The sequence below is a fragment of the Oncorhynchus masou genome, chromosome 16 (assembly GCF_036934945.1).
Source record: "Oncorhynchus masou masou isolate Uvic2021 chromosome 16, UVic_Omas_1.1, whole genome shotgun sequence".
In the NCBI taxonomy this organism is placed as follows: Eukaryota; Metazoa; Chordata; class Actinopteri; order Salmoniformes; family Salmonidae; genus Oncorhynchus; species Oncorhynchus masou.
This window is the reverse complement of record NC_088227.1, coordinates 17,728,182-17,741,739: the sequence shown is the minus strand read 5'-3', so window position 1 is coordinate 17,741,739 and position 13,558 is coordinate 17,728,182. Positions and strand designations below refer to the sequence as shown.

Here is a 13,558-nt window from a genome sequence, read left to right as displayed (position 1 = left end):
ATCACCAGTGTGACGTCGGTGTTAAACCACAGCACAGGTTTAATTGACTCTGGAAGGTAGTATCAGAGTAAGAGAGAGACTACAGAACTGCACTTTACCTTTTCTATTACAAGAAAATATTTTTTATTATCTTATTCCAAGAGAAAATGGCAAAAGAAAACGTTTGACCTTGCAGTGTGGGCAGTTTCCTTGTCCTATTATGAGAGGATCAAATAGGGGAAAAGTAATTTATTTGGGGGATTTTATTTGTGAGGATAGGATAGTTCCCCTCCTGAAGATAATGTGTACATTTTCTAGCACATGCATTTAAATGTTTAATTTAAACAATTTTTCATTTGTTTTCTTTTACTTTCACTTTTTATTTTGCATTTAACATGCCTATGAAACGGAATACAGGAAGCCCGATCCAGGATGGACAATTTCTTCATGTTCATTCACCATCAACCAATAATTGCTGCAGTGCATCCGAGGAGCTCATGCACACCACCTTATCTAACGAAAAATTACGCAGTGCTTTCCATGGACATTCAATCTCAAAGTTTGACGAGGAAGGTGATTTGGGAATTAAATCAGGTGAGGAATCAAGTCAGATTAATAGGCCTACACATAGACTGAGAGGTTCCCTCTTCACCCAAGAGTCATACAAGAATAACATCCAAAACAAGAGCCATATTTGTTGATGTCAACTAATACAGTTTGTGCTGCATTAAATTGTAGGATTTTTTTTTTAGATATACCTGCACTAAAATATACTTCTTTCATTTTTTTATTGGTAGGCTAGAATAAAATAATGTATTATTTACCACATAAAAACAATCTACTCAATCTGACCCAGTTGAACAAAAATACACATTTCTCTGCTATGTTAATTTTGAAGAGTCTTGAAAATCCTGTATAGGGAGTACTTATTTCTAATTGTATGGTTCATTTAGCCACGTACCAATCTGGAAAGATGTCATGGCCCCGAACTACTCAAATATATATTTCACCTCATGACAGTTTTCTCCCCCACAACCCTGTCAGAAGCAGATGACAGCAATGAGACCCCATCTTCTGAGGAGGACCAGGACCTCCTGGAGTATTCTAAAGATTTGGCTTTCAACCAGACGACCCAGAGGAAAAGCATCACTCAGATCATCAAGGACAAGAAGAAACAGACTCATTTGACCCTTCAATGGTAGTGTTCCAAAGTCACAACCTATGGAAATCTATAATATAGCTTGTGATGTGATGCACTTCTATAATAACAATCCTTCTTACAAATGTTAATGTTTCTTTTCTTGTTGGTGATTGATTTTACATGGATTTCTGTGACTGCTTGTTCCCTAGGCTGGATGAAAACTACACTGTTTGTGAAGGGGTTTGTCTGCCACGTTGCATCCTGTATGCTCACTACCTAGACTTCTGTAGGAAGGAGAAACTGGATCCAGCCTGTGCTGCTACATTTGGCAAGGTGAGATGAGTAATGTGTTGTAGTTGAGGTGGTGGGCTGGATAGGTCGTAGTTTGTGGTAGATGTTATAGATACTGTAAGTACAACATAGTAATAATTGTGGTGGAAAAAGCTATTATGTTTTTTTGTATCGTTCTCTGTGCATATTAGACAATTAGGCAGAAATTTCCACTTCTTACAACAAGAAGACTTGGGACCCGAGGTCATTCAAAGTAAGATATAGTGGAAAATATTATTTTCAAAAGATTTCTTGTTGTAGGGATCTGATCGGTCTCAATATAAAATGCTTAATTTTGTTGATATTTAACAGATATCATTATTATGGGATTGGCATCAAAGAGAGCAGTGCCTATTATAACTTGGTGTACTCAGGAAAAGGCTTGACGAGGTAAGATCATTCTAGAATAAGTCAAATGGTTTGAATTGTTGTAATAGTATGGGATTTAATGTCAGTCTGATTTCATATCTGATTGTAGATTTTCAGGGAGCAAACTCAACAATGAGGTAAGATTGACATATATATTTAAAATATATATATATTTTTAAATGCATTTTTATGTGAGATATTATAGACATGAGTCATGTTATCTAATTCATTCAAACTTTTGTCATGAGACTACATGACTAGTCATGACTACAAGGTCAAAATATTGATACAGTTTGTTATTCCTCTATTTAATAGGGAGGGTTCACTCGGAAATACTCCCTCAGTTCCAAAACAGGAACTTTGCTTCCAGAATTCCCAAGTCCACAGCATCTAGTGCTTCAAAGTTCCATCTCTAAAGAGAAGGTTTGTTGTATTATTTTCATCAGTACTTCAACTTTCTTTGCCATCAAGATTTGCTGATTACATACAGTACAGTATCTTCTCCAAAAACACCTGTAACCATTATGGATTATCTTCACATGTCCAATAGGTGGACACGCTCATCGTGATGTACAAAACACATTGTCAGTGCATCCTGGACAATGCCATCAATGTCAACTTCAAAGAGGTATTCTACCAAAATAAGACATAAGATGTTGTAGCCACGTCTGACGAATTGTCTCCTGATTCTATTTACAATGTTTCAGATACAGAATTTCCTGATGCATTTCTGGCAAGGAATGCCCGACCACCTCTTACCCCTGCTGGAGAACACCATTATCGTGGACATCTTCTGTGTGTGTGACTCTATACTATATAAGGTGGGTGTTTTTCCAGAATCATAGAGCAGCATCCTCATTAGTTGTTGAAGGACTCCTACCTCAACTGGACAGGTTGTACTATCCATTTGGTGTTTTTCAGGTTCTGACAGATGTCCTGATCCCTGCTACGATGCAGGAGATGCCTGAAAGGTAGAGTATTTTCATCTTTCATCATTCGTATTTTGCTCATCTAAACACCAGATTTGCTATAAGGTTTATGGTGTATGAATTTAACGGAAATAAGATGCTGCCGTCTCTTCGGGTGATGTATTGTTGTGTATAAAGATTGTCCTGTTTGCAGTCTCCTGGCAGACATCCGTAACTTTGCCAAGCACTGGGAACACTGGATGGTGTCTTCTCTGGAAAACCTCCCAGAATGCCTCTCAGAGAAGAAGCTCCAGATCGCACGCAGATTTGTGTCCTCTCTAAAACGTCAGACCTCCTTCTTACACCTTGCCCAGGTAAAGCATTGTATTACAGCACGGGAGGAATATAAATATCATTGTGTTAACTTTACAAAGACATTTAAAAGTGTCTAAAATGTATCTATATTGCATATCTTATTATGACTCTAAGAAATTGAAATTGTATATATAAACTGGATGTCCTAGAGCTTGATACAGTCTGTAGCACTGAATGTCGGCGTTACGGCGTGATAGAAATTTAAAGGCAATGTTGCAATGTTTCCGCGTTTGCGGAGACTGCAATTACGGTAAACGCTGCATATGTCGGCTCAATTTGAAATTACCTTTACATTTCAAGCGCACTGTACCGCTGAACTTCGACGAAACAGATTGAATCCAGATGCTAATTTTGGTTATTTTGGTCATTTTCTTTTCTTACAACAGATTGCAAGACCAGCTCTTTTTGACCAGAATGTGGTGAACTCAATGGTGGTGGATATAGATAAAGTGGATTTGAACAGCATAGGGTCACAAGCCCTTCTCACCATCTCAAGTGGAGACCAAGACTCTGACCTCTACTCTGAATGTGAGTAGAACATTTGCATTGTACATGGAAAATCCTGCCAGGTTCATTCCTGTAAACAATGTTAATTTGCTTTCTCGTCATGTTTGCTAGATGACTCAATAACAGTGTTCCAAGAGCTGAAAGACCTACTGAAGAAGAATGCCACTGTGGAATCCTTTATCGAGTGGCTGGACACTGTTGTGGAGCAGAAAGTCATAAAGGTACGTTGTCCCCATTTCAGATCTAAGATTGGGGTTGTCCGATTGGATGTTGACATCCAATCTGTTTGTTCCTTTCTCTCCAGCCTGGGAAGCAGAACGGACGGTTCATAAAGAAGCGAGCTCAGGACTTCCTCCTCAAGTGGAGTTTCTTTGGAGCACGTGTTATGCACAACCTCACATTGAACAACGCCACCAGTTTTGGTGAGAAATTACTACGTCCCTCTAACAGTTCCCCGGGTAACCTGTATATCCATGTAACAACTACAACATGTAGGAAATGCTGTCAAACTTCTCTATTTGTATTTTAAATTCAGACTCTCCCATTACTACTGAGTCTAAATGATACACGGTCCGTCACTACGTCAGACGCAAACACATGTATCTTTTCGGCCGGCTCTGAACAGAATGCTACAATGAGCCATAAATTATAATGGCCTGGCCCCAAGTAAAGAAAGCATTATCAAATGGTTGCGTGCACTGTGTTTGAAGACAGACCTCTCCCATGCACCTTCCTCACCGCCATTTGGCGGCTCTATCACCAAACACAAGTCAAACAGACTGGGGGAGAATCACATGACCCTACAAGTCAAACAGCATGCCTGGTGAGATGAAAGCCTACGGGAAAGCAGATCTCTGGAGCTGGCCAGGTCAAACCCTCAACACCTGCAAATTGGTGCACAGATTAGCCTTTGGAGCCTTGTCACAGTTTGTAAGGTGAAGGCTGTTAGCGATTGGCTGAGTATCAAGTCATGATATTGACATCGAAACCCGATTAGATTTCTGCTGGGGAACTAGGACAGTAAGAGATGTGTTTGTTATTATCCCAGGTTCGTTCCATCTCATCCGCATGCTGCTGGATGAGTATATCCTACTGGCTATTGAGACACAATTCAACAACAACAAAGAACAAGACCTTCAGAATCTCCTAGATAAGTACATGGGAAATGCAGGTAAGCAATTACATAACATACATAGACTATCTAATTATATGTATAACTCTGATTGTTCTTTTTCATTAGTAAGTTGTTATTGCGTTTCATATTAATACTATCAGTTTTTATGGAGCAGTACGGAGAAATAATGGAGGAAGTCGGATCATTGCGTTGTTATGATTATTTTCAGATGCCAGCAAGGCGGCATTCACTGCCTCCCCCAGCTCCTGTTTCCTGGCCAACCGTAACAAGCCCAGTGCGGTGTCCAGTGATCTGTCTGTGAAGAACGAGTCCCTCTTAGAACACGCATACATGACCCTGTCAGCCAATCATCAGCAGGCTCCGGGAGCAAACATGGTCATCTACCAGGGCTCTGAAACCGATGGATTCTGCCTATCAGGTGCAAATATGTTTTTAAGGGTGACATGACTCATTTTGTCACTTGTTTCTGAATTTAATTTATCCCCGTTGTATGTTAGCTTTGTTCATACTTTCATTGGTTTAACATAAAATGTAAACTTGTGTGACAACTGCTCATTTGTAGTAAAGGTTCCTATTGTGTTGTCTAAAATCTTTCCTCTGTGCCCCCAGGACAAATGGACTTTTCCCAGAACAGTGGCCCTCTGATGACCCCTCCCATCTCCCCAGCCATGGTGAACAGGGACAGTGTCATCAACCAGGGCACCATGGCCCTCAGACCCCAGAGCGCCTGCACCACCATCCAGCCCCACATCTCCTGCCAAGCCTTCCCAGACACCATGTACCAGAGCCTCCCTCCCAGCAGCCCCAGCTACTACCCCACCACCTCCAACTACCAGGCTGTGTTCAGGCCCCAGACACACGCCCAGGCCCCTGCCTACCTCACCCGCTCTGACAGCAGCCACTACCCGTCCTTCAGTGAACAGCACCTGGCCAAAGACTACTTCAATAGCAGCTGTGCAGTGTCCCCCTACAGCTCCAGACACACCTCCAATTACAGCACAGTCCCTGATCCTGGGATGGAGACCCAGGGGGTTGAGCTACTGGACTCTGTAGGATACAACTTTGATGGGAGTGGGTTAAACAGTCGTGGCTGTCAGGAGTCTGCCTACTCAGCAGCAGGACACAATGGTATGAATGACTACACCTAAGTCTTCTCCATTGAATTATCAGAAAATGGGCCCTGAGTTTTTCTAGACTTCGTGGCCTCACTAGTCAGTTCATCAAGGTTAGATCACATGGTCACGTCACCTGGTCAGAAATAATTAAGGGTCCTAACAATAAGAATTATCGTAAATAAAAAAACAAGTTGAACCATAAATGTGTATTCTACTCATAGAGGAACCTCTCTGTTTTTCAGGGTACTACGGAAACAGTAGCTACCTGGATAGCCAGAGGCTGGGTTCCATGATAGACCAGCATGTGTCAGTTATCAGCAGTGTGAGCAGTATCCGCTCAGTCCCAGTGTACGGTGAAGTACACGACCCCCTCAACATCCTGGATGACACGGGCAGGAAGACGGCTGGGCCTTACTACACCGAGTCTGACTCACTGGGCTCCCACACACCTGGAGGTCAGTGACAAATTATGGATTGATAGGGAACTCCAATGTTCCACTACCAATCTGTAGCAATGGATGAAACAATGAATGCAAGACAAGAATGATTGTAGTAAATGACAGAAAATGTTTCGTTTTTTTAAAGATACTATTTTGTTTACTTGTTTTCTCTCTTCTGTAGCTCCTACCCTCCCCTCCTCGGTCTCTGCACCATGCATGTACGGAGGTCCTTCCCAGTTCCACTCCCAGGATGCACTGCTTCCTCACCGGGCACCATCTGAGGTACGGGACATGATGTCATCGCTGCCCCCCATCAACACTGTGTTCATGGGGTCTAGTGGAGGAGGAACATGAGCCGTGACTGTCCCTCCCACCACCAACACTCCTCAAGCTCCTCCCACACCACTCAGTCACTGTAAACAGTGACGCAGATCACAGACAGAAATATGCTCAGTGTATCTCTCTTGTGTAGCCTTAGCGTTGGGGAAACTACTCTGAAAATGTAGTTTACCAAGTTACCAATTACTTCATACTGGAAGAAGTGAAGATACACTAAAGCTACCCTTAAGAAAATGTTACTTTCAAAAAGTAGTTCACTACATCCAAACTACTTTGTGATCAATAGTTATATCTAATTCTGAAATATCATAGACTATAAATTGCTCGACATATCACTCTGTAGTCAGATTTTAACAGAATGTTTATTTTAGCCTATTAAACACAAAAACTGTTTCAAGTGAGAATTAGGAAGGTCTGATGGCAAAAAACTTCACCCATATGATGGCCTACTTCACCCATATGATGGCCTACTTCACCCATATGATGGTCTACTTCACCCATATGATGGCCTACTTCACCCATATGATGGCCTACTTCACCCATATGATGGTCTACCTCACCCATATGATGGCCTACTTCACCCATATGATGGTCTACTTCACCCATATGATGGCCTACTATCACCCATATGATGATGGCCTACTTCACCCATATGATGGCCTACTTCACCCATATGATGATGGCCTACTTCACCCATATGATGGCCTACTTCACCCCTTCATATGATGGCCTACTTCACCCATATGATGGCCTACTTCACCCATATGATGGCCTACTTCCCCCATATGATGGCCTACTTCACCCATATGATGGCCTACTTCACCCATATGATGGCCTACTTCACCCATATGATGGCCTACTTCACCCATATGATGGCCTACTTCACCCATATGATGGCCTACTTCACCCATATGAACTACGAAAAACACCACGATTAGAATTTAGTTCAACTACCACCAAGCTACTGCAAAATGTAGTTACATTACTCGTTGAACTACATATAGTTCACTACTCCCCCCACACTGTGTAGCCAATATATATTTTGTAAATTGATGAAGGCATCAGCTGTTCAATGTTCAGTGAAATATTTTATTGAACTGAATTAATTAATAATTTGCAATTCAACCATTTTAATATAATTCAATCTGTTCCTGTTCATCTTAATGTGGCCAGAGGAGACTTTGTAAGTTAACATGTAAATAAATACCCGTAGAATAAAGTGAGTAATGTCAAATTTGAAATTGTTGGAGGCATAATCAGTCAAACCTGCAAGACAGGTTTGATTGATTATGACAAGTTTTAAAAAAATACCATGTTATTTATTTGAGTTGCCTTTATAGCCTATTACGGTGTAATAATAATGTCTGAAATATAAACTTGTACTTATCTGTATATGGCCGAATGAGAGATAGGAACTTAGAAATGACTGTTGTTTTCAATTCAAATGTATTAAATAACATGAACTTATTGCTTAACTAACACATCAACATGTCGAGAGAGAGGCAGAAAGAGACACTTTGTTAGGTCGCTTTCATGTGCTCCTTCAGACAGTTTGGCTGGTCGTCAATACATCCAACAGAACAGTCTCTCTTATCTCACAATTCAAAGCCCCCTGTGTCAAAACTCTGAATAAACAGTCCTTTTAATTGGTAAACTGGGCGAGGAAAGAAAGATTACAGTCCGGAAACACAATTGTAGAAAGCAGCGGATCAAAATTGAGCTTTATCTGTGATTATGTGATTATGTGATTTCACCATTGTACAATGGAGGGAGATATGGTTGGATAAAGGTGTTGACCAGAAACTAGAACCAATAGACATGTATGACCCACAGCAGGATCAAGCTGTTTATACATAGTGACCCTTCAGAGAAACAGAGATTGTTTTATTCACCCGCAGGTTGTCCAAATTCAGCTTTGTTAGTCTTGGAGCAGATGGAAGCTAATAAAACCATAATCAGTAACATTAGATTGACCAGGGCATTTGTGTGGCGAAATGACATCATTTCAAAGCGATACACTTTATTTAAATGTATGGAGTTGATATGTACACTCGCAGGCTATGGATTAATGTAGACTATTCAGCATTTGTTTCCACAACATGAATAAACAAAGCAAAATGACAGCCTTATCCTTTAGCTACTCAGGGGGAAAATCCATTTCAGCCCATGAACAGGAACAGATGGCTTGAAATGTAATGATTACAAAATTCCCAACGTTAACACAGTTTAATTACAAAGTCAATAATGCCTCCCAACAGTTGCGGGGCCTTTAGTGTAAAAACAACAGAAGGTTGAACGCAAACTTTGGGACAATGTTTAACCAGAACTTTGCATTAGGCGGTGAGTCTCCATATGTAGCCCAGGTGAGCCAAAGACTGAGAGACCCAGTGATGTGTAAGGCACACCAGGCATCACTCTGTCTGGTGGATTTACTGTTGTACGTCAGAGCGTCACGTCGTCACACTCCTCTAACATGACATCATAGTGCTGCTTGCAGGCCCCATAGTCCCCCAAGTCACCTCAGATATAATTTTGTATGCAATGTGTTTTTGTGACTTTATACCTCTACAGGTTATTCATACTGTCGAATCAAATGTCTGTTTTGCTAACTTCATCCAGACAGTTGGTATTCTATCATGGTACAACAAAAGCAAGCTTATTTCTACGGGAGAAAAGGGGTCTGACTAGGATGTATTCCAAACATAATCTCCGTCCTCGTACTGTTCACCTCTACATTCTGCCTTCAATGCAGAAGAGGGATTATTATGTACTTTAATGAGCTTTTTACTCATATCTTCCCAGACACACAAGTTCAGTAAAGTGATTGTTGGAGATAAGGATATCAGTAGTAAAGGATAAACAACAGCCAAACAGGAAGCTGCCTTTTTATCACAATATCAACTTTACAGGTAGCATTAATACGTTTTAGCCACTTGAGATGTCAGTGTTGGGAAGAACAGTGAGCGGACACCTTTAGCAACATTGTAATGTAGGAGGTTAGATTGGAAAGCGCTTTGGGACACTGACTGGCATCTTGTCTTTGTGTTGTGCCTTAATGAGTGTGTCTGTAGCGAGTGCAAAGCACACAACCGCCGACTGGAGCCTCTGTTAGAACAATATTCAGAGGTGTCCTGTACTGCCAATGATTAAGCTTTTGTTGAATGGGATCATTCACCAATCTGTATTTGCAGCTAAACACAAAACATTAATTTCTTACATTTTTACCTGCTACTATTTTGTTTTTACTAATAGCAAAAAAATGAATATTTCATTCAACAAGATCTCTGCCACTGTCTTATTTCCCTGTCTGTGAAAATGATGATGTGGTGTTTGTCTTGAATGATGAATCTCCTTGAGTATTTATGTGTAGTATCAGAAGTGTCCATAGGATGGCAGTAAAGTGTCAAAAATACCCCTATCACATCCATTTCTGTTTTCATTGTCCCCACTAAATCTGTTATTACTAAACTGTGCTGTATCTGGATAAACAGAGGTTAAATAGGCATGCCAACCAACAGCTTTGTTAACATGTTACTAAATAACGGGTGGGAAAATATCTGCTGTACTTTATGGATTTCCTGTAAACAAACGAGTTAGCTGTTGAAAATGATCACATTTCAGATATTGATTTCCAAATATCTTATCAATATTTTTACTATCACTATAACCAAATAAATCAAATACATCACACTTACTATAAATCCAAAACAGTTATATGTTGTTCTATCTTGATGTGATTGTTTGATTATACACACCAGCTCTTTCCATGACAGACTGACCAGGTGAAAGCAGTGACTGATGTCACCTGTTAAATCCACTTCAATCAGTGTAGATGTGGAGACAGGTTAAAGCAAGATTTTAAAGCCTTGAGACAATTGAGACAGGGATTGTGTATGTGTGTCATTCAGAGGGTGAATGGGCAAGACAAAATAAGTGCCTTTAAACGGGGTATGGTAGTAGATGCCAGGCGCACCAGTTTGAGTGTCTCAAGAACTGCAATGCTGCTGGGTTTTTCATGCTCAACAGTTTCCCATGTGTGTCAAGTATGGTCCTCCACCCAAAGGACATCCAGCCAACTTGACACGACTGTGGGAAGCATTGGAGTCAACATAGACCAGCATTCCCTTTGGTACGCTTTCGACACCTTTAGAGTCCCTGTCCCGATGAACTGAGGCTGTTCTGAAGGCAAAAGGAGTGCACCTCAATATTAGGATGTTTGGTACACTCAGTGTGTAATTACACTGAATGATGAACAAAGACACCATCAGTGATGATGATCCTCAGGGAGAGAAACTGAACTTCAAAGTCGTCAGTTAAAAACCTGACCGATGTAGAGATAATCCTGGGATTTGATGTCTAAACCTCCTGTCACACTCTTAGAGCCTTCCTCCCAAAGTCCCGGCCTGCTGTTAGTTTAAGTCATTATGGAGAACAACATTACACATTTTGCCATGCGGCATAGAGAAAATGTTGCCGTTTTGAAGCACGTTTTCTCCAGTATTACACATTTTGCCATGTGGCATAGAGAAAATGTTGCAGTTTTGAAATACGTTTTCTCCAGTATTACACATTTTGCCATGTGGCATAGAGAAAATGTTGCAGTTTTGAAATACGTTTTCTCCAGTATTACACATTTTCACATTTTGTCATGTGGCATAGAGAAAATGTTGCAGTTTTGAAACACGTTTTCTCCAGTATTACACATTTTGCCATGTGGCATAGAGAAAATGTTGCCCTTTTGAAGCACGTTTTCTCCAGTATTACACATTTTGCCATGGGGTGGAGAGAAAATGTGGCAATTTTATAACAAATGTCATGCAGTTTTACTCATTTTGCCAGTTTTCAAGGGATTTTCCTGCATTCTATCAATTATTCCAAGGCTTATACCATGTTAATACTATCTGAGTGAGAGGGACTAACAAAATCAATGGGGGCCCCCTGTAGGTCAGCGCCCCTTAGGAAGTGCCCTGCGTGCCTGGTCGGTATTCCGCCATGATTACGGCAAGTTTAGATAACTGGCTAGACGAACTTACCAATCTAAAAATTGTTAGCTGACATTGAGTGACTTTCAGTGACAGACAAAACAGAAAAACTGCTGATGCACAAAATAAATTCGAACTTGCACCTTGTGTATTCTACCATTCTAACTCTCAACAGTAAGGAGACCCTGACTGAGTTCCTAAAAGTAGAAATACAGTTTTGGGGGGGTTGGAGCCCCCTACCGGCCCTATGCGACCGCTTATGTCGCTTATGCCTGGAGCCGGTCCTGCTTACTCTATATATTAACCATACACTGGTCTCCCAGGTCCCTGCTGGAATTTAACCTCTGGAAACGACGAGATTACAGAGCAATAACCCTAGAACCTTAGATTGGTAGTGACGGAAATGGGAGAAGCAATTGTTTGTTTGTTTCACCCCAACCCCTTGTGGCATTCGTACCTTTTCTGGAAACTTTGGTTGATGCATGGTTTTGTGCCATGTGTTGTCACGAATGAGCTCCTATTCTACCATGTGTGTATACTGTATTTACCTATTTAATTTCCTATCCAGCCATCAGTATTTTGTCATGTTTTTAAGAACCTAATGATTTGTACGAAAAGGAATCCCTTTGATTTGAAAGTGCATCATAGTGAATGTGAATGGATACCGGTGTCATTTTCTCTGTTCGCTGTTGCCCACAGTCCTGTGAGATGTTGTCGATCAGTTTATGGGTTGTGACTAACGCGAGGTCCAAGAATTCCACAACTGTGTGCGTCTTAACCCTGAGCGAGCAGCAGGTCAGTGTGGCTGTATCTGGAGAGCAGCATCAGATATTGTAGGAATTTCTCTCATTGGTGGTAAATATCTGGGGGAATCTCACTGCATATTCTGGCACAGGAACTCTGAATCACTGCAGCTCATCTCCGAAGCAATAGTGAGAGTTTCCAACAACAAGAGGACAAACATTGAAGGCCTTTGAAAGCCGCGGCTGTTGACTCAGTGTGTGCCAATTTGGCTCAATAGTGACATGATTGCAAATTATGATCATTTTTTTATTACATGGATTGATAGATGAAGTATATGATGAAGTTTGGCAACCAAAAACAGATATGGTTATGTATACAGTACAGTGTTTGAGTTTGGCAGCTATGTGACTGGCAAAATGCCTAACCACAACATTTTAATTGACTGTATATGAGCGAGATGGAGAGCTCCTTTCCTATAACTAACCCAGACAATCTTAAAGGAAGCACAATCCCTCTTTGTCACTGACAGACACACACACACACACACACACACACACACACACACACACACACACACACACACACACACACACACACACACACACACACACACACACACACACACACACACACACACACACACACACACACACACACACACACAGGGTTCGTCTGCCTATATTCAGTCAGTCACATGAAAGGAAAGACCATTAAATACACCAGACTTCTATCCCTCATAGAAAATCCAACATAAAAGACCCTGGAGTGACGTTGCTATTGTTAGCCTGTGACTATAATTTATGCTTTCCTTGCCAAGTGCAATATAATGAACTGAGCTTTAACAGTCCATTATGATTATATGAAATAGGGCCTGATTGTCGTTGTTATGTATGTGAGAATACAAAGCAGTGAAGAAGATAACAAGTGTATAATGACTGTGGGTTTCCATATGCCCCTTGGCATATTGTTATTGTCAGTATTTTGTTGTCATGATGGAGGCTAGCCTTTTCATGTATTTTTCTGTGCTCATCTGCCATTAACAGCTATCATTCAAGCATGCCTTTACACCTCTCTGTCACCCAGACACAATTCAAATGTTAATCAACGTTGTATGAATTATTAAGCTGTGAAATACTAAGAGTAAGCTGGTGTTCAGTTCTACCTAATTTCTATCAACATGTTAAATGTGCAACC

The 13,558-nt window shown here is 40.9% G+C and overlaps 1 protein-coding gene across 1 annotated transcript; it reads left to right on the top strand.

Moving 5' to 3' along the window:
• The first annotated feature begins 374 nt into the window (after nucleotides 1-374).
• Nucleotides 375-6,703, top strand: rfx6 (regulatory factor X, 6). Its single transcript, XM_064990396.1, has 19 exons — nucleotides 375-573; nucleotides 1,024-1,177; nucleotides 1,330-1,453; nucleotides 1,603-1,664; nucleotides 1,763-1,840; nucleotides 1,929-1,956; nucleotides 2,135-2,242; nucleotides 2,370-2,447; nucleotides 2,527-2,640; nucleotides 2,741-2,790; nucleotides 2,942-3,101; nucleotides 3,489-3,630; nucleotides 3,721-3,830; nucleotides 3,914-4,031; nucleotides 4,658-4,780; nucleotides 4,953-5,162; nucleotides 5,354-5,872; nucleotides 6,102-6,314; nucleotides 6,481-6,703. The coding sequence occupies exons 1-19, from the start codon at nucleotides 375-377 to the stop codon at nucleotides 6,651-6,653; spliced, it is 2,763 nt and encodes a 920-aa protein (XP_064846468.1). The 3' UTR covers nucleotides 6,654-6,703.
• Nucleotides 6,704-13,558: the final 6,855 nt, after the last annotated feature.

Coding starts and splice junctions, on each gene's coding strand:
- rfx6 (XM_064990396.1), top strand. CDS start 375: ATGCCTATGAAACGGAATACAGGAAGCCCGATCCAGGATGGACAATTT. Junction 1,957..2,134: donor GGAGCAAACTCAACAATGAG/GTAAGATTGACA, acceptor TCTATTTAATAG/GGAGGGTTCACTCGGAAATA. Junction 3,102..3,488: donor CCTTCTTACACCTTGCCCAG/GTAAAGCATTGT, acceptor TTCTTACAACAG/ATTGCAAGACCAGCTCTTTT.